Source organism: Rattus norvegicus, chromosome 13 (assembly GCF_021556685.1).
Source record: "Rattus norvegicus strain SHRSP/BbbUtx chromosome 13, alternate assembly SHRSP_T2T, whole genome shotgun sequence".
NCBI classification, from domain to species: domain Eukaryota; kingdom Metazoa; phylum Chordata; class Mammalia; order Rodentia; family Muridae; genus Rattus; species Rattus norvegicus.
In genome coordinates this window covers 108833616-108853153 of record NC_141546.1, presented here as the reverse complement: position 1 = coordinate 108853153, position 19538 = coordinate 108833616, and the positions used below count along the sequence as shown (strand labels likewise).

Genomic DNA, 19538 nt, shown 5'->3' with positions numbered 1-19538 from the left:
GTTTCCCCTGAGCCAAGGCCAGAAAAGTGTGTGTGAGGGGGAGTGGGGAGGTGGGGACGCCTGTGACAGATTCCATTTGCTTTGTAAAAACATACTTAGCTATGTTCTGTCCACACTGGGGACATCTTCTCCCCTGGACTAAACAAATACCCACAATCAAAATTTAACAGCCTGAGGTGTCAGAATGTAAGGGCCAAGGAATCTGGAAGTTGTAGTTCTTCACACTTTTTGTTTTCCCTACAAGGTTCTTGGCTACAGGTAGTAGACTTATTATTCCAGGCATGAACGTAGCCCTTTTAGAAATGGTTCTATTTTTGGTCCTAGATCCTACTTAGTAATTATTCAAAGGGACTCCTCCAAACTAGTGAACACAAAATTTGTTCTCTTGTAAAGCTGGCTGGGTATTGCAACTTCATCAGGCAGGAGACTGGCCTGACCTCCAGGTTCTTCCCAAACAGGGAAAATGTGTGTGTGTGTGTGTGTGTGTGTGTGTGTGTGTGTGTGTGTGTGTGTGTGAGAGAGAGAGAGAGAGAGAGAGAGAGAGAGAGACAGACAGACAGACAGACAGACAGACACAGACACAGACACAGACACAGAGAGGGGAGTTAGTTCTGTGCTCATGGGGAACTACTGGGGGAGGGGGCTTCATAATCTATATGTCTGAGAACTTCAGGCTGAAGTTCATATTGTCCTGCCACTTGTAAACTTCCTAAGAAAAAGTGCTAAATGTGTTAGCATCCTGCAACTATGTAGAGTGAGGAATATATCTCTCTGTGTCATGAGGGAGAGCTATATCTGAGAGCTAGGATAGTTGTCACAGGCAGGTTCATGCTTTGTCAGGGAATGTCCCTACACCGTGCCTTCTCCTGACAGAGTCCATTTCCCAGTGTTCCTTTTAGGGCTAACAACATTTGTGTGGTCCTTCTTGGGGGACTAAACAACTTCAGCTAATAAGCAACCTGATGGAGAATCACTGGTGTGTCCTCATGCACTTATGTTGACTCTGGATCTAAGTGTTCCATGTCCGCAATGCTGGAAATGCCCATTGAATATTTTTCATCCTGGATTACAATGGGGGCATTTCTGAGGCTCTGGCAAGCTCTGGTGTTCTGTGGGCTATGGCCCTGGAAGACAGGGAACCAAGCAGTTGATTGTTCCCTAGCCTTGTTTCTTAAATTCTGTCTATGGACACACATAAGTTCATGGGGGTGATGGCCACTAGAGTGAAGAGGCAGGTAAAAGGCATGAGGAGGTTTCCAAAGTTAATCTAATTTCTGTCTCATTTGTGGGGGACTCTTATTCTCAGAGTCCAGAGATGACATGCTTAACATGTTAGAGACTAGGTCAGAGACTGTGCCTGGATTGCTAGGTTGTAAAAACGCCCAAAGCACATAGATTGATGCCAGTCTGGTCAGAAGTCCAGAGAGTCTTAGCCCCTTGTTTAAGTCTCATATATGTGTGTGGTGGTGGTAGAGGTCTATGCATGTGAGTACAGTGCCCATGGAGGCCAGAAAAAATAGTGTCAGATCATGAACACCTGAAGTTATAAGTGGTTGTGAGCTGACTGGCAGTCGTGTTAGGAATGGAACTCAGATTCTCTGCAAGAGCACTACACACTTCTTGCTGAGATAACTCTCCAGACCTCCCACCATCATTCATGTAACCCTATCTGTTTGTGTCATTTCCCTGAGGCTGTGAAAAATAGTTGTGTTATGCTCAAAAAGCTTGAGGCAGTTTGTACCATATTGAACAGAACACTGGTATGTATACATAAGGGCACTTGGACTAGGTCTGAGTGTTCACAGGAAGGTTTTTCCTGTTTTTGTTACTGAGCTTGTGGTTTGGTTACATACCTGAAGAGGCCCCTAGAGGGTCCCTTCCAAACCAGATATCCATACATGTGGCCTAAGGCGTGGGGATAGCCTAACTTAGAATATCCTCCTTCATCTCCACAGATGCCTGCATTCTGGACTCTTGGCCTCACATAAGGGCTAGGAGCTGCCTGCCTCTCTGTGTCCTGAGAGAGTGGGACTGTTTAATCTACTGGGCATATTGCAGGATTTTTTAAAAAAAATAAATACCAGATTATGAGCACACAGCTCAGTTTGGCCAGGCTAGTATTCTGACTGGTCCTTTGGGATAGCAGGTTGTAATATCAAGGACAGGTTGCAAGCCATTCTTGGGAGCAGGGAATTCCTTGGGCATAAGTTGTAACAGACGCTTCTGGTTTTTCTCTGATGTACCAGTAAGTTTTATTAACAACATCATTGATAATGAAGCCCAGACTGTGTGCTAGACACACACTAGGCACTTTATGTCTGTTCTCTTATCCTGAGAACCGAGCTTTATTAGATATATTGCACAGGTGAAGCAACTGAGGCTTAGAAGAAAATTACATGAAGTTACATAATAAGCGGCTATGCAATGGTGGGGTCAATCACACATACCAGATCTTAAACCCCAGTTGATTCATCCTCTCCCAATCTTCAAATGGAGAGTAGAATCCCAGGCCCCCACCCACTCCAGCCCTCTGTTCTTCCCAAGGCTCTCTCCAGCCTGCATGGAGCCATTCTGCACAGTAACTCCCCTTTTCCATTTCACCCTTCGCTGGATCATTTTATGCCTCTATTCCCTCTGCTAATTCAATCTAATTAAAGTATAAAATAAAATAATTGCTTCCATTCCTACACTCTCTTCCCATCTACCCTGAGGACAGAGTGGTATTCCCTTTCTGGGAGTGGCCAGCCTGACAAGCTGGGCTGGAATCAAGGCTATGTCTCTTCTTTTCATCTTCTTACTTGCTGTTTTACTTGGCTCCCGGCCTAACTTTCCCAGCGCTCACAGACTGACTTCCATTAGACACTGAAGTCTGGGTGCAAGTTGTATTCATGCTCATGACATCTGCTGACTTACTGCTGAATTACTTACTGAAGTTGGGGTAGCTTTCGAGGGAAGAGCCAGCCTTCTCTTGATGGAGAACCTGGGCAATTAACAGCAGGCCTGGAATTCTCTTTCCAAGTTCTTCCCCCTGGGACTGGCCAAGCCACAGATCCATTAAGAGTACATTAACATTGACTTGTTAGGCAGTGGCACTAATGACCCAACACTTCTTACTAGTACTATTTCTTAATTACATTTAGTTAATTGACACAGAGAGAGAGAGAGAGAGAGAGAGAGAGAGAGAGAGAGAGAGAGAGAGAGAGAGATATTTGAGTGCTAGAGTGGATGGTTCTAGCTTTGTGTAAAGATAAATCTCTCTGGGCAGAATTGGAAATCTTATTCTACTCTCACATGGTCCCAAAGATATAAGAGGTACCTTATCTCTGGGAAAGGGTAGGAGAACAGAAGCATAGAGGGAAGACATAAAAAAATAACACTGCCCATAGTGTGTTATAAAGTGAAATTACAGAAAGGACCCTTCCCATCGTGTCCTATGAAGTTTGGACATGGCTTGAGTATGCCTCACAAGCCTCACAAGTTAGAAAATACTATAGAGCCTTTGACATACTGGTATGTAATTAGATTACTGAAGGTGCTGTCCTTGGGAGGATATTGGTTAGTTCTTACAAAAGGGCTGTTAAGAAAGAGCAAGCCTAGCTCCTCCCCACACCTCTGTGACTTCTGGTCTTATCATGTGATCTCTCCTCCTGAAGCATATTCATGCCATTGACAATACCTATGATGTTGTGACACAGGTAAGCCCCACTAGGGATTGGACCATACTGTTTTGACATTGGTCCACAAACCTCTTCAAGTTATAAGTTACCTAGTCTCAGACTGTTTGCTCCAGCAACAGAAAAAAGATATACTGCCTTGGTTCATGAACATACTCAACGATTGACAAATTCCTTCTGTGCGTACAGTGATCACGACTCAGAAGCTAATTATAGGAGCACTTGGGTGCATCTATCTTTCCTTTAGAAAGATCTTACATTCTAATGTCAAGCCTACCTATGCTGCTATTGAGTACAGTATTTGTAGGAGAACATGAAAACTGATTTATGTGTCAAATGTGTTCCAAAAACTGAAAAAGTAAAATTCAAATTATAATGAAGTTATGCAGAAAAATAATTTAGAAAATTATTGGTGTATGTTTCAATAAATACTTTCAGTATCAGAAGAAACACTTGATGACAAATAACCTAATTATGGTCATTACATCTATCAGAACAGTGGTTCTCAACCCTCCTAACACTGCCACCCTTTAATATAGTCCTTTGTGTTGTGGTGACCCCCCAACCATAAAATCATTTTCATTGCTACTTTACAACTATAATTTTTCTATTGTTAGGAATGTAAATATCTGTGTTTTTTAATGGTCTTATGTGATTCCCTGAGGAAGGATTGTTTGAACCTCAAAAGTGTCACAACCAATAAATTGAGAATTATTGTATTAAAATAAATAACTGGAGAAACCATACAGAGTTAAGTGAAAGGAGAAATAACTGATCAAAATTCACCAAATAATTGACAAAAATATCATTTTTTTCATTCATGATATAGACACTTTAAAAACCAAACAGAAAACACCAAAGATCAATTCTTGGCTTTTTGGCAAAGATCAAGTGTAGAAAACACCAAAGAAAAATTACCAGAATCCCAGGATTATTCTTAAGGACTTGACAGTACAAGAAATGTGCAAGATATATAGGCAAAGAATAATACTGAAAAATATAGGAAAGTGCAGATTAAAGAATCAACAAAAATGATTTCATACTATTGGTATAGCAATAATAAAAATACATTTATTACCAATATTATTTTTTAAGAGTCCCATCCTAGGACTTTGCTAAGTCTTGCTAAGATGTGGGAGGTGCTAGAATTAGACTACCGTCTCTGTCTTGGAAGCTTGCCTTTCCAAGTCCTTGAGGATTTAAGGAACCAGGCCCCTAGGAAGCTGTTGCTACAGTCAGGACTAGAAGTTCCACTATCTGGCTCACGCACCACTATCTTTATCCTAATCACATACCTCTACATATCCAGTAAGGGGAATATTGTGAGTGAGGGCTGGAAAAGGCTGTACAGAGTCCTCATGGTAAGTATGTGGCCATTGATGCTAAACAAGAAGAAATTCTTCATTTGTTATCTCAACTGATCTCAAACTTTCCTTGAGTGAGATACATAGAGATTAAGTGGCTTGTCCAAGTCAACTCAGCTATAAAATTATGAGATGGGACTTAGGACATAGAGTATCAGAAATATCTCATTATCTGATTCATATCATTTAATTAATAAAGGAGTAAGCTAAGGCTATGGGATCATGGGAACAATAATGGCAAACATTGGGAGAAAAAACAGGCTGCCTGATTTTGCTCTTATTGACCGTACTCCTGGCACACAGTAAAATGTGTCCTTTATGAGACCATGCTAAGTGTCAATACTCTGCTCCATGGCCCCAGACAGATGGGCCTCATGAGCTGCTTTTGGCCCTCAGCCCTAGATTACCCCAGCTGAAGTCACCTGGCTACCTCTTCTACATGATTTACAGCTTCTTAGGTGACAGGTTTCAGAGCTCCACCACAAATCTCCCTTAGACTCAAGCTTCTGATTGCCTCACTCCATTTGGTATGGGGAACTCCTACTAATATCTCACGTGACCAGAGACAGTCCCGTAACATTAAACCCAAAGGATTTCAATTTCAGCTTCCTAGGGCTGGCTGCTGCTCAATATATCTGGTTCTGACTATAACGAGAGCAGGGGATCAAACACAAAAGACAGGAGGAAGGAAGGGATATTTATAAACAAGATACTTGGGCACTTTATGTGGCTAGGGCTGATGCTTTCAGATACGGACCAAACGCTCCTTGTTTACCCTGAAGCCTACTCAACAGCCTCATTTCTGACCCAGCCTCTCTTCTCAGCTACTCATGTAGTGCTAGGAATGGGACCTAGGGCTTGAACATGCCAGGCAAGCTCTCTGACAATGAACTACATCCTCTTCTGCCTACATTTTGAATGCATTTTCAAAAAGCATCTTGTCTGAGAAAAGGATGTGCTACTTTTTGCCTTGCCACCTTTCCAGTCTTCGTTAGTTCTCATTGGTCACTGTTATGTACCTTTTTTTTTTAATACCTTAATAAGCTCAGGGAACCCAAGAGAAAGTTCCTGCCTGCAGTGATCTTATTGGCATACAGAATATCTGAAAATATAACCAAAACATAGACTGTTCATCCTGTGTGGCTGCCTTTCCACCTGGCTCCATGGTTGTCACTTCTCTATCCCTCTCATCCTCCTGCCTGTGGGTAGTTCTCTAGAAGTATCTGGGTGTTGGCCAATGTCACAAGGTGTTAAATTTTGTGCAGGAGGATTTCGTGATTTATAACTACTCTTAAAATGTAGTGATTGGATTTGTGGTGTAAGCATCTACCTTTTTTATTTAAAAATGACTCTTTGGGGGTTGGGAGAATGGCTCACTCAGTAAGTCCTTGCCAGGTAAACATGAGACTGAGCCCCACAGTATGGTGTGACTTGGAGGTAGACTTACTACTCCTGGACCCACAGAATTGGCTGTTCATGGGAGTCAAAGAGGTGTAGATATGAGGACCTAAGCTAGATCTCCAAAATCCAAATGAACAAAAGACAGACAGACAGATAGACAGGCAGACAGACAGACACACACACACACACACACACACTCCTAGTAGTGGGGATAAGAGATCAGCTAAACCCTAGGGCTTACTTTCCAGCCAGCCTAGTGTGTTTGTTAAGTTTTAGGATAGTGAGAGACATTGTCTTAAGAAACAAAGTGGATGGCTCCTTCGGATTGACATCTGAGGTTGGTCTCTAGCCTCCACACACATAACATACTCATATACAAATGCAACCTCAACAAATACAAATAAGTTTCTGCCTTGAAAACAAAAAAGGATAGGAGGAAAATACAAAGCATCCATAGAATCTATCCAAAGGTACAGATCTCTGGGGATGCTTCCCTCATTAGACTGTAATCAAATTAAGGGTAGCAACCAAGTCTCATATGTTCTGATATTTTCCCTGTACTTTGTCCTCAGTAATTATGTGTCTAGTAATATTTTTCCAAGACCCACTGGCTATCTTATTGGGCTAGTAGGCCAATGCTTGTTTTTAGGATTGCCTTACCCACTCTGGGTTGGCAAAGCTTCCCTCAGTTCCACTAAGTTCTCCACTGGATCTGTTTATGCCTCAACTGCAGGGGCCACATGAATAAAGACAGAAAAGACAGGTGGGCTCAAGAGGATCTCGATGTAATTTGCATGCAATTAGCATATGATTTGTGTCATCTATTCTCAAGAAGTAATTTTCAAGTTAGAGCTGCATCACTGCTTTCTTTAATGCCACCATGCACCCATCCCCCTTTCCTCATTCCTGTTCATCTGTTATCTGTCATCCGCTGATTCAGATTCCTTACCTTAGAAGAGAGCACACAGAACTCTGGGAAGGGTGAAGCTGACCAAGGACAGAGAGTCTTTGAGGAACATTTATGGAAAGATGAAAGACACAGACACTGGGAGATGCCTAACAAACAGGTAGGTCTTCCAGCTCAGCTGCCTTCCTTCCCAGTCTCAGTCAGCATCATCAGCCCTGAGATAGCCTCAGAATCTTTGTCTTTCTTTTTGTCCTCCTCAGGGAAAGGATAATACCATGGCTGCTGCAGATGTATGGTTACCTCCTGATCAAAAGGATACAATAGCTAGCCATGGCTAAGAAGCTTGCTTGGTTTCCTTCCTCTAAGGGTCTGGTTAACTCCATCGACCCTGTTTACTTCTCTCCCCATCATTCCCTATGTTCACACACATGTAGATAAAATATGAGCTGAAGAATAACTCTTCCCTGGGTCTAGGAAGATGAGGCTTGCTCAACTGCTGTTAAGCAGAAGACTGAGGCTTCTCCTGTGGGATTTCCAACTTTTGCAAGTAGTTTCAGCTTTCCAGAACTGCCTAGCTCCATCCTGCCTCCAATCTTAAACTCAGGACAAGATCTGATCTCCTTCCAGGGCCCCATCTCAGTCCTGTCTCCTAGGAGCCAGCCCAGCCTGGAAGCCTAGATTATTTACACCTCTTTGGCTCTCATGAACAGCCAACTCTGTGGGTCCAGGAGCAGTAAATCTACCTCCTAATCACACCATACTGCGGGGCTCAATCTAGCTCTTTCTTGCAGGGCTTTTCATCACTCATCCAGACAGGGGCTGTGGCCTAGAGAGAAGCCTCCGGGAAGAGGCTGGCCCTGCAGCTTCCCTCTGCAAATGCCACAGGGCTCTGCCTTCCTCAGAACCCCAGCACAGTGAACTCAGTCTCTGTTTTAGGGTAGATCAACTTCGAACCAAAGGTGACAGGTTATCAGAGGTTTCCTAGAGTTAAGAAAGAAGAGACGTATGCCAGCACTTACCTGTCTCTCAGACATGACATATAGGTACAGCTGATTGATGGAGAAGGCCATGTCCCGGAGGATGGGGCTCCCATCTTTGAACACAGAGACCATCTCATATTGGACCCCACCATGGGGGGGACCATCAGCTCGAATCTGCAAAGAAACCAAATTGACCTTAGTACTTATACCCAGCCTTCCCATGGACTCCCTGCTTCTACTTAGAGGTGTGGTTTATAAAAGACAGTCACTACTCCATTAGGTCATTGCTCTGGAAAGAAGTACTATGTATATTAAACTCTCCAACCCATTCATACCCATGCAGGGTCTAAGATCTGTTTTCTCTTTCTTTCCTTATACTCTGTTTCTCCCTCTCCTCCTCTCTCTCCCCTTCCCCATCTCCTTTTTCTTCTTTTTCTTTCTCACTTATTTGGAGCCAGAGCTTCACTATGTAACCAAGTCTGTCCTCTAACCCATGATTCTCTACCTTCAACTTTTCCAATTCTGGGATTACAGACATGCACCATGCATCATGATGTCCACCTTTGGTCTGGGATTCCTAATAGTGTTTTAGTTGTGGTTGAATGCACATGAACAATTCTGTCTGTCCTTATGCAGTTGTTTTTGTGTGCATTTACATACGTTTATAGACTGTGTGATGTATCTATGCAAATGAGTGTATATATGCATACTTACTCTAGATTAGAGAGTCAGTTTTCTATACACAGTACCCTGTGTTAGGCTGAAATGAGTGAACAATTATGCAGATTATTAAAAGTCTTGTCATCATTGGAAAACTGAAGATTTCAGGTCTCAGAAATCTTTCTGCCCCTAAATGCCATCTGGCACTATTTTCAAGTTACCTAGGGAGATGAAGTATGCTCCTCTTTCTTTTGCCCCATCCAAGGTCAGTAAAAAAAAGGACCTGAATGTCATTTTCCTAAGACTCCTCTACCCAGGGTACATATTCATGCTTATCTTGAGAGTTTAAAAAAGGAATGTGAAAGTCAGAGCTGGACTCATGTATCAGGATCTTTAAAGGTGTGGCCTAGGCATTGTCACCTGGTTTACAAACTCCCTAACCAAAGGCACAGCCAAATTTGAGAAGCAGCAAGATAACATAATGCTCTTAATCCTGCCACTCTCAGAACTGCTTTGAGGGGATGGGAGGTTTGTGGCTGAGCGAGACCATAGCCTCTGTTTTGGTGGGAGATTCCCATGTCTAAGATTCCCAGTGATGCTGAGGCTGTTGGCACAGGGGATAGAGAAGGACTAATATGGTTGAGTCCTACATGTCCTCAAGGAAAGAATTTCATGTAGGGAGCTGTTGGCAAGGAGCCCTTGGTATGAATGGGCTTCATGAGCCGTTCCATTCCAGACCAGCCTTCACCCATAATCCCATCTCCTACTCCAGCTTCTCTATTACATCCTACCTATGTATTTTGTGACTCATGTTTTGCTTGCTCTAGGAAGCCCCTGACCCCTCATAATTAATTACCTATGCTGGTGCCATTTATTTCTATTAGACACGTATCCTAGGATTATAATCAATTGATTTGCTCATTGTACATGTATTAGTTAACATGTATTAACTTACTATGTGAATTGTTCTCTAATTGCTTCCAATATGTGTAGAGTCATTAACACCATGAAGGTGGATATGTGTTTTCTATTTTCCATGTAACTCTCTGAGGACCTGTCTAGGGCTGGGACACAGACTGTTACAGACACAGGGAATGTTTGAGGTGGGATGGGCATTTATTTTTATAGGATTGAGGAAAGAACTGAATCAATCATGATGTTACAGGGCTGAAGCATCTACTTTCTACCCCAGAGATTTAAGTAAAAGGACAAAGTAATCACTATTGTCTACCTGATAAAAACCCTCAATAATTACAAGGAACTCCTATGCCATTGAAATAGGTTTGTTTCCCCTCTTTGGATCAACAAGCTTATATTTCTAAAAACCTTCACCAAAAATATAGCAGCTTTTAGTCAAAGAAGTTGTTGGGCCAGGGAAAAGACATGCTGACTTCCTGTTGGCCTGGTTCAATCTTGTCTCCATGACATAGAGTACTCTGACTTTGGCTCTTGTCTGAGTCAGCACAGTGCCATATCCAATGGGAATTTTCCCTACTGTCATACCAATTCTTCTCTGAAAGAGAGCTTTCTCCTCAAAGCTCTAGTTCCATTCAGGAGCTGCAGAAGCAGTCCCTTTCCCCAGGCCAGGCCTGGGATACCCTGTCTCAGGAAGTTGATTTGCCCTTTCTCAGCAGGAGCAGCCACCTTGCCCACTTACCTGGGATTGACTAGGGGCCTCAGAGCAATGTTTGGACACAAAGTCAGAAAGAAGAATAAGTATAACAGGTCAGACCTTCCCTCTGTGGTTCCAGAGACCAGGTAGTACTGTGCAAAGCTGGAGTTGCCAAAGAACAGGGTGTATCAGACATGATGCTATACTCCATGATGTCTCATCCCTTACTTTTCCACCATAACAGAGACATAGTAGGTGCTTTAATTCCCTGTCTGCCACCACAACCATTTAATGAACCAGAAACAACAGAATCAAGTTTGTGTAACTCTTAAATATCAAAGTGAAAACCAAACTAGAACAGAAGATTTCTGGGCAATCACCTGAACTAAGCTAACATTCAGTCCAAATCCTAGAAAGTAAAGTATTAGTCAAGAAACCAGAACATCCTTAAATACCCCTCTAATTTCTGTTATCTGCCACAAACTTCGTAACCTAAGATACTCAAAGAATGTCAGAGAAATTGGAGATGGACCAGGGGGCCAGAGACCAGAAGGAAGGAAAGGGGTAAGGTTGTTGGAGGTAGGTAAGTCATCAGTAGAGGCCTTTCTCCTGGAGGTGGCACACTAAGTGGGCAGATGGGTCTGGGTCATGGGTAACTCCCTTATGACTTTTGCGAAGGTGTGGTATACTTTTAGGGGGGAGTTACCTCTCTGAAACCCAGTGAAAGTGTTCTATCAGCAATGAGAAGGAGCAAACTGCCCAGTTAGCATCTGGCCCAGATAATCATATTCTTAACTATCTCCAGTTGGTTCAAGCCTCTGAGCCCTCCCCATCAGCTGAGGGATGCATACATTTAACACAGAGACTGCTTTGCAGCAAGCAGGGAAGCTCTGACCTACAGAGTTGTCCTCCATCACTACCAGAAACAAGATGAATAGTGGAAGGCAACTCCTGGGGTATATACCTGGACAAAAGTGGGATTTAATATTTATTTATATATATTTTATGTATATGGATTTTTCCTCCATGTATGTCTGTGCATCCAAATCTTTGAGTGCCCAAAGAGGCAAGAAGGAGTGTCAGATTCTGATGAGCAGGAGTAATAGATAGTTATAACCTACCATTTGAGTTCTGGGAAATGACCCTCCATCCTCTACAAGAGCAGACAGTGCTCTTAACTGCTGAGCCATCTCTCTAGTCTCAAAAGTGGGATTTTAAATTAAGAAATTTGCCTTATTCTGTGGTGTCTCACAAAGAGGCAGATTTCTTTAATATTGTATTCCCTGGGCCAGGTTTGAATGACCAGAAAGATACAAATAAGTTGAAATAGATTACTTATAGAATCCAATCAGGGTAGACCATATAAGTTCTTGGTATCCCACCAGTGAAGAAGCTGAGATGAGGCAGAGGAGGGAGGTAACAAAGAAAGGCACACTGAGCCTCCCAAGCAGGCTTTCTGGCTCTACAACTTCTCCCTTCTGGAAGATCTTGATCTCAATGTCCATGTGGATATTATCAGACTGTGTTAGTTGCTCAATGCTCAGAAAGCACATAATTTAAGACTCAGTTTACCATAGTAAGAGACAAAATATGCCTAAATTCATGCAAGGGAACACAGGAGCTTCAGTAAACAACTCTTGCTGTAGTGATACCTAACTTTAGAAACCTAGCAACCTCAAGACACTAGAGTTTCCTTTTAGGTTCTCAATGTAGGACACCCAGTTTGCTTTACATTTAGATGTAATCCTACCTGAAGGGACACTATGATTGGTGTATTTCAGATTGGTGTTATTGATCTGATATGTTAATACCTACCATATGTGTAGCTCTTAAAATATGCTGGTTACTGCTCAAAACATAACAAAATGAACTAATTTATCCTTTCAGGTTCCTCTGTTGCTAATCCTAGTATAATTCCTATTTTATAGATGATAAATCTGAGGCTAGGAGAATTGTGTGACCATATGATCATACAGGTATTTGGAGTCACAGAGCTGAAATACAATCATAGGCCAGGGGGTGATTTTCACATGAAAGGGTCAAAAAGACAAGTGTAGCTGAGCAGAGTTAGAGGGAAGGCCTGGAGTCCAAGTGTCCCAGGTCTTCTCTCATTCACGGCAAGACTGTTATCTGTTGTCTAAGGGGCAAAATAATTCAGAACATACTTGGGGACTAATATTTAGTTTAACAGAGCTGGTTCTGGGGCAGGAATGAGATAGATACAGCCCCAGGGGAGATTCAGTGTTCATTCTTGGAGGGCAAGAGGCAGGGGAGAAAAAGATATTAACATTATTGTTTCTTTTGTCTAAATCACAGCTGTGTCTGGACAGAAATGAAGGACAATTCTTCTCTGGACATCCCAGTCCCAACCAGCTCAGCACACACAGGTGACTGGCTTACCTGTGGTCCTGTAAACAAATGCCTATGTATTAGTTTCTTTTCTAGTTAACTCTATTATAAAATCTGTCTGTAGGATTGGCAGTCTATTAGGAGCAGAAGCAATGGTCACGATGGTTTTCAAAAACTACTAGTCAGAAGGAGGGTTAGGGATCTTGTAGCCATCTATGGAGAAATTTGGGTTTTACAGGCACTGCTGGGGTCTGAGACTCTGGTGATGATAGAGTCTAATCCCAACTTTCACATTAACTGGAGTGTGGCTTCCAACAAGTCATTTTATTTGTGCATGTAATAGTTTTTGTAGCTGCCAGATGAGGGTAGCTATTCTTCTCTCTCAGCACAAAAGGATATTGTTGAAATGAAAAGAGTTATTAGCTAAGATTTTCAGTACTGTCCCCTATTTATTTATTACATGCCTACCATGAGCCAGGCTGCACTGGGAAACAGAGGACACTGATAAATGATACTGCGCTCCTTCAGAGAGCTCAGGATGGAAGCAGGAACAGCACCAGTTATCTTCACAAACTCATTAGCCTCAAGAGAGATGATTTCCACAAAGTCAGCAGCATTCAGAATGGAGATGGCTCATCTGACTTGAGGGAGGCCCGGTGGAGAGGCTTCCTGGAGGAGATGAGGCCTAAGCAAAGATCTAGGGTGGGAATTGCATCTGTGGAAAATGTGAAATGTGCTACAAACCCAAAGGCACCTTATTGGGGTTGAACCCAGATCTCTTAAAAATCTGTTTTTTGGACCTCAGCACTTAAGAAAAAATAAGAGTTTAGATGCAAAGTGACTGAGGCTTGTAACTTGAGTAGACTCACAGCATCTTCTGTCCTAGGGTTATTACTGGCTGGCTCTGGCTCAGAACTCTGGGTTTGCATGGTAAATGGTACATGCATGTGGTATAGTGGTGGTGGTGTGTGTGTGTGCGTACATGTGTGTCATCTGAAACTATTTGTGAGTATGTACATATATGGCATGTTTGATGCTTGATATGTAGCATGGTGCATATATATATAGCTCTGTGTGTTATACATGCCATATATTTGTATGTGTATGTATATGTGTGTATAGTATATGTGTATTTGATGTGTGTATCTTTGTATCTTTGTGAAATGCTTATGTGTATATGTATGTCATGCATATGTGTTTGGTGTGTTATGTGTGTATGAATTGTGTCATATGTCATATGCATGTTTTGTATGTGATGTGTGTGCCTCTCTGTGTGCCTTGTGTTGTGTATGTATCCATGTGTTATGTCTATGTGTAATGTGTGGTATATGTATATGTTAGGTATATCATGTGTGTTCTGTGTATCTAACAGTTAGTGCTTGTGTGCATATGTGTGCCACATATGCACATTCTGATCTTTGTAGAGGCAGGTGGAGTGTCTGGTACTGCTCTCACTGAACTCTGATGAGTTAATGAGTGCACATCTGCAGCTGTGCATTTACTGCTGCGAGAGAGAATTCAAGCTGAAGTTTATTTTTGTAGGACTTCATGACCCGAATTATTTATAGCTTGAAATCTTTAGTAAATTTTGTCTCTAAGATCTTCTTTCTTCCTTCCTAAACATACAGTCAAATCTTTCTCTCTCTCTCTCTCTCTCTCTCTCTCTCTCTCTCTCTCTCTCTCACAAACACACACACACACACACACACACACACACACACACACACACACACACACACACACACACGGGGTGGGGGGAGATGGCAACAACTCCCAAAGCACGCTGTAGGTCTCAGCTCTGTCCTCAGAGCTCTGAAAATGTAAAAGTGTGCAAAGTCACAGCTCAGTGGGCTGAGGCTCTCCGAAGGAGAACTAAGAGTCTGGCACCCAATATTTTGATAATCGGTAAAGGAGTCAGAAACCTGTGGGTTACTCTGACCCAAGGAAAAAGAGAAAGAGAAGAGATGGGGTGAAGAATCCCTTTTGTCTATAAAGAAGGAGGCAACTAAGAAGTGAGGAGCTAAGATGATGCCTCTACACACACTCCTGGCTCTGGTCCCTACAGCTGTCAGTCAATCAGAAAGACTTTTACAGTGGTGACTGATGTTTTCTGACATAATTGTTTTTAATTCTGTTTATGTTATAAACTTCCCTAGATATTCAGTGGAGGACAGAGGGCATAGCAGAAGGGATCACAGGGCTAGAGGGATTTGGATTTGGGTTTGGGGGTGGGGGTCAGTCTATGATGGGCTTCTTCCTAGGATGCAGAGAAGAGATCTTCAGATTCTGGCATCTTGAAACAGTCTAAGAATTAACAGCTTGGGATATAAGGTAGAGGACAAACATTTACTGAACATTGTAATGTGTAAGGATAGGGTGCAGGCAAGATTGGAGAGAGTGGCTGCAGGCTGAGTAGAACACCAGAGGCCAGGATTTTGGTCTAAATTAGGTCTTCTTTGCTCCTCTTTGGTGAAGGGAAGATAGCCAAGCACTCACTGATACACATCACTCCCAGAATGAAATGTGGGCTCTGCTCTCACCATCCTAAGGTTAAGCTCAGAACCCACCTCCTAGAAGCATTGAGGTTCCCATCCTGGGGCCTTCCTCTTGACTGCTTGTGGGAGAGTGACATTAAGACCTGGAAGCAAAAAGAATCTGTATCTTTGGCTCTACCCTGTTAGGATGGGTTTGAAATACAATGATCAGAAAGGGCCACGGCAAATTCCATCCAGAGGCTGCTCTAAGAGCTCAGCCCTGCACCTTATACACCAGGCTATATCTCTAAGATTGGGCAGGTCTAAGGATCCAGAAACAAGAGAAGCTGTCAGGCAGAGGAAGCACTATAGTGTTCTGGGAAACATTAAGATAAACACAGCAAGAGTTAGCCGAAGCATTAAGCAGCCGCAGATGAAATCACATTATGCAGAGGCAAAGCTATAATTCACACAGTGCACAGAGTTGGGAGGGATGTGGAGGGAGGGAGAAGGAATTAATAAAGAGTAATGAGGAACTCTGCCAAGACCAAAGAGTCTTTGTTTACCCAAAGCTCAGGCAAGAATCTCTGTTTACAGTGCTATACATACACGGATTCTTTTCCTGGGGATGCCCAGGCAGTTTGGCTAAGGAGTGACTCTGGGGCCATTTCCTCAGCAGGTGTTCAGATGGGTGGATAGCAGGGTTGGAAGTAGGCATATTGAGAGAGACTGGTTTCCTTTCCCAAAAGGAGGTAGGACAACTTCCACATATATGCATGCTTTGGAATAGCTCTCTCTCCTTATTAATTTAAAACCATTTATTTCTATCCATTCTATCTCATCCAAGTGTAAAAGATTGGGTGTGTGGACATGAATAATCTCCCAAACTTCATCATGTAGCCTCCTCCCATTTTACAAGGAAGAAATGTTAAGTGCATAGAGCTGATGGCAGCTGCAGGGTGGTATTGTGGAACCTGAAGCTAGTTGGGGTTGGTTCCGAAACTCTCCTCCACTCTGTTTCTCTGTGGGTCCTTGGTTTCCTTCGAGACAAACAAAAGGGGCTGTCTTTACTTGGACTAGGAAGAAACTACATGGCTGAGGACCTCTGAAGAGCTGTCTCAGGGAAGGGGCACGTAGCCGTCTCCTTCATGGTGGGAAGAAGGCTATCTGAAGTTTGGGAAAAGAGCAAAAGATAGGGAACTTAAAAAGAGTTATTGAGATCTCAAATTAACACATTCTTTTCAATAGTTTGTAACTGCCCTGCCTTGCACAATCTGGAATAGTAATGTCCTCTCTTTACTACTGAGGGTGGCTTTTGAGCTTCAGCATGGGAGTTCAGGACTTAGCACCATGATGTCACCTAGCCCCTGTGTCTGGATGCAGGATGACTACCTGATAGTTTAAAAGGAAGTCTTAAAACAGTATACATGGAGTGCATATACCATGGTACAGAAAAGTGCAGTGACCAAGAGAAATGGAGATTATATTCACATGCTGTATGTCTCTTTGCTAACTACTGGGTCTGGGCTTTTATTGCCTCTTATCTCTGCAGCTGCAGTAACCTGAGAAGTCTCCTTGCCTCCAGCATGTTCATTCTCTAATCTATTCTACCCAACACTTCCAGATTAATCTTCTTAAAACACGTATTTGATCCTGCCTTTTCTGTATGCAAAAATCCTTAAATTTCAGATGCTTGTAATTTTCTTTCTCTTGCTTATCTCAGTTTCATAATTTTAAAAAAATGATGAGTGTACATCACTTCGGGGATATTGAAAGAAATCACTCCCACCCCCCACACCTCCACACACAACCCACATACACATACCTTACATACACTCACACCTCCCCTCACATACAATATACACACACCCCACACACACATTCACACCTCCCCCCATACAACACACACACAGCCCCAACACATTCATACTTCCTCACACACAAACAGCACACACACACATACACACACACACATACACACACACACATCCATAAACAACCCCCACACTCCATACACACTCATACCTCCCACACACACACACACCACACATATCACACATACATATACCACACACTCCTACCTCCCACAACATACACCCCACCACACTCCACAATACTCACACCTCCCTCACACACAACACACACATCCCAAACACACTCACACCTCCTCATACACATACAACAAACACCACACACCCACACCCTTTCATACCCAACCACCACAGTCCACACACACTCATACCTCCCCCACATCTCACACACACACACACACACACACACACACATACACACACACTATATACATATACCACACACACTCACACCTCCCCCTATATACAACACACACAACACATATCACACACCACACACATGCTCACACCTCTACACACACACTCACAACTCCCCATACACATAGCACATACACCATACACACCCTCCACACACTCACACCACACATACCACACAAATCCTACACCCCACTCTACCTCCCTACATAGCATACACATACACCCCACATTCTCATACTACACACCCCCCACACACCCCCCACACACCCCACACACATCCCCTACTCTACACCTCCTTACACAGCATACACATATATCCCACATCCCCATGCCCCCCCCACACTCACAGACATACACACTTCACATCCCCACACCACACCCACCCACACATGATATCCTTAATTGTCCCACTGATAGAAAAGTCTCTCTAGTTTGTCACTGGAGTCTAGCTAACACGGCCTCCAGCCCCTTTCCAATTACATCCCCAGCTTTTTTGTCTTTGTATCTTTATTTTACAATTTGTTCTAACGTCAGAATCCTAAGCCACCACCTCTTGTACTGACCTTTCAGCCCCACAGTTGCTGGAGTGTCTCCTAGTAAAGTTACATGTGTAAGTACAGGTAGTTGTCTGCAGACTAAGGACCCAGAGAAGAGACTAGGCTGTATACACCTCCATGACTTTCCAGGCTTGGTACTGTTGTAAACCCTGCCAGTTCCTGTACTCCTTGCCAGCTAAAGGCTTGGGTCTATCTGCTGAGGCTAGCAGGGTGGACCCAAGTTAGTACAGTTTGCACTTAGTTCCCATTGTTCTTATCAGGCGAAATGTCTTACGCACATCTTTACAGTGCTTACGACCTTCTATAGTCAGTTTCTCCATTATCCTCACATTATAAATGGGAAAGGCAAGGCATGAAGGGGTGAGGTGACATCCCCCAAAGTCACAGAGCCTTGGGCATGGGGACTGAACTGTTGTGCTTTCATTATCCTAGGTCTCTGCCGGTCTCTAAAAACAAAACAGGGAAGAAGACTTCCCACCTCATTCTTTCTGCCATAGATCTTCAGACCCTGGCAATGGAAACATTCGTAGAGATGATCACTGGTCCCAGTGGAGTGGGAGAAGACCTCAGAAGGAAGTATTATTTTAGTCCAGATATTGCTATGGAAAGAGCTTCAGTGCCTCAAGGCTGGTAGAAAGGAAGTGTTGAAGTCAGGAAGATAGGTCAGAGCTGGGGTTGAACAAGGATGACAGAGGAAGAAGAAAACCCTCATCTTCCCATATCCCCAGCCCCCATCCCAGAGACACTCATGTATTCTGATCTATCTGACATTCTGGTAGAGCCTGAGGGCATAGCAGACAGAGTTCAGCGCTGTTAAAAGATCGTTTGAGTAGCTGTTGTCTTCACAGTACTCCCCATTTCTTCTCCCAGAAGAAGGCTTTTAATAAAGAGCCACCTCCCTCTGACAACAGGCCCTTAATTAATTCATTGCTAGGCTTTTCCCATTGATCAGTGTGGTTGGGAAAAGGGTGGTGAGCAAGGACTGTCTCATCCATTGCACCCGTCTCTGTGATGGTCAGATGCTAACTTGCTCCCTGGTTTCACTGTTGAGATCTCTTCTAGTCACCTCACTGCCGGACACCTTCTTCTCAACACCTATCTCTCCTCATACTGATACTGCACAGCTGCTGGGCACAGTGCCAGCAACGCAGGCTCTGCTGGTGGCAGAATGTAATACAGCAAGTGCCAGGTTCTCACTGGTCGATGGGAGAGAACTGAGGCCTTGTCCTCATGAGAAATAAATTCTTCATTGCCTTTACCTGAACATTAACA

General features: G+C 43.2%; 2 protein-coding genes across 5 annotated transcripts in view; one reads left to right on the top strand and one right to left on the bottom strand.

The window, feature by feature from the left end:
- The window catches only part of Plxna2 (plexin A2), a 196799-nt gene that overhangs the window by 96375 nt on the left and 80886 nt on the right, over window positions 1-19538 (bottom strand). For both annotated transcript variants that reach the window (XR_015635158.1, NM_001105988.2), the window contains exon 4: window positions 8366-8500. Coding sequence is in view for 1 of the 2 variants with exons in the window: in NM_001105988.2 (NP_001099458.2) it covers window positions 8366-8500 (135 nt within the window). In the remaining variant the exon portion in view is untranslated. The remainder of the gene's footprint in view (window positions 1-8365; window positions 8501-19538) is intronic.
- Window positions 1-19538, top strand: part of LOC134481549 (uncharacterized) — an 87527-nt gene that overhangs the window by 53435 nt on the left and 14554 nt on the right. Inside the window, exons 3-4 of one of the 3 annotated variants that reach the window (XM_087581917.1) lie at window positions 12915-12985; window positions 18699-19171. The exons of 1 other annotated variant lie outside the window; for it this stretch is intronic. In XM_087581917.1, coding sequence (XP_087438043.1) covers window positions 12915-12985; window positions 18699-18900 — 273 coding nt within the window. In that variant the 3' untranslated portion in view covers window positions 18901-19171. Of the gene's footprint in view, window positions 1-12914; window positions 12986-18698; window positions 19172-19538 lie in introns of those variants that run through there. One more of the 3 variants, XM_087581916.1, reaches the window with a different exon arrangement.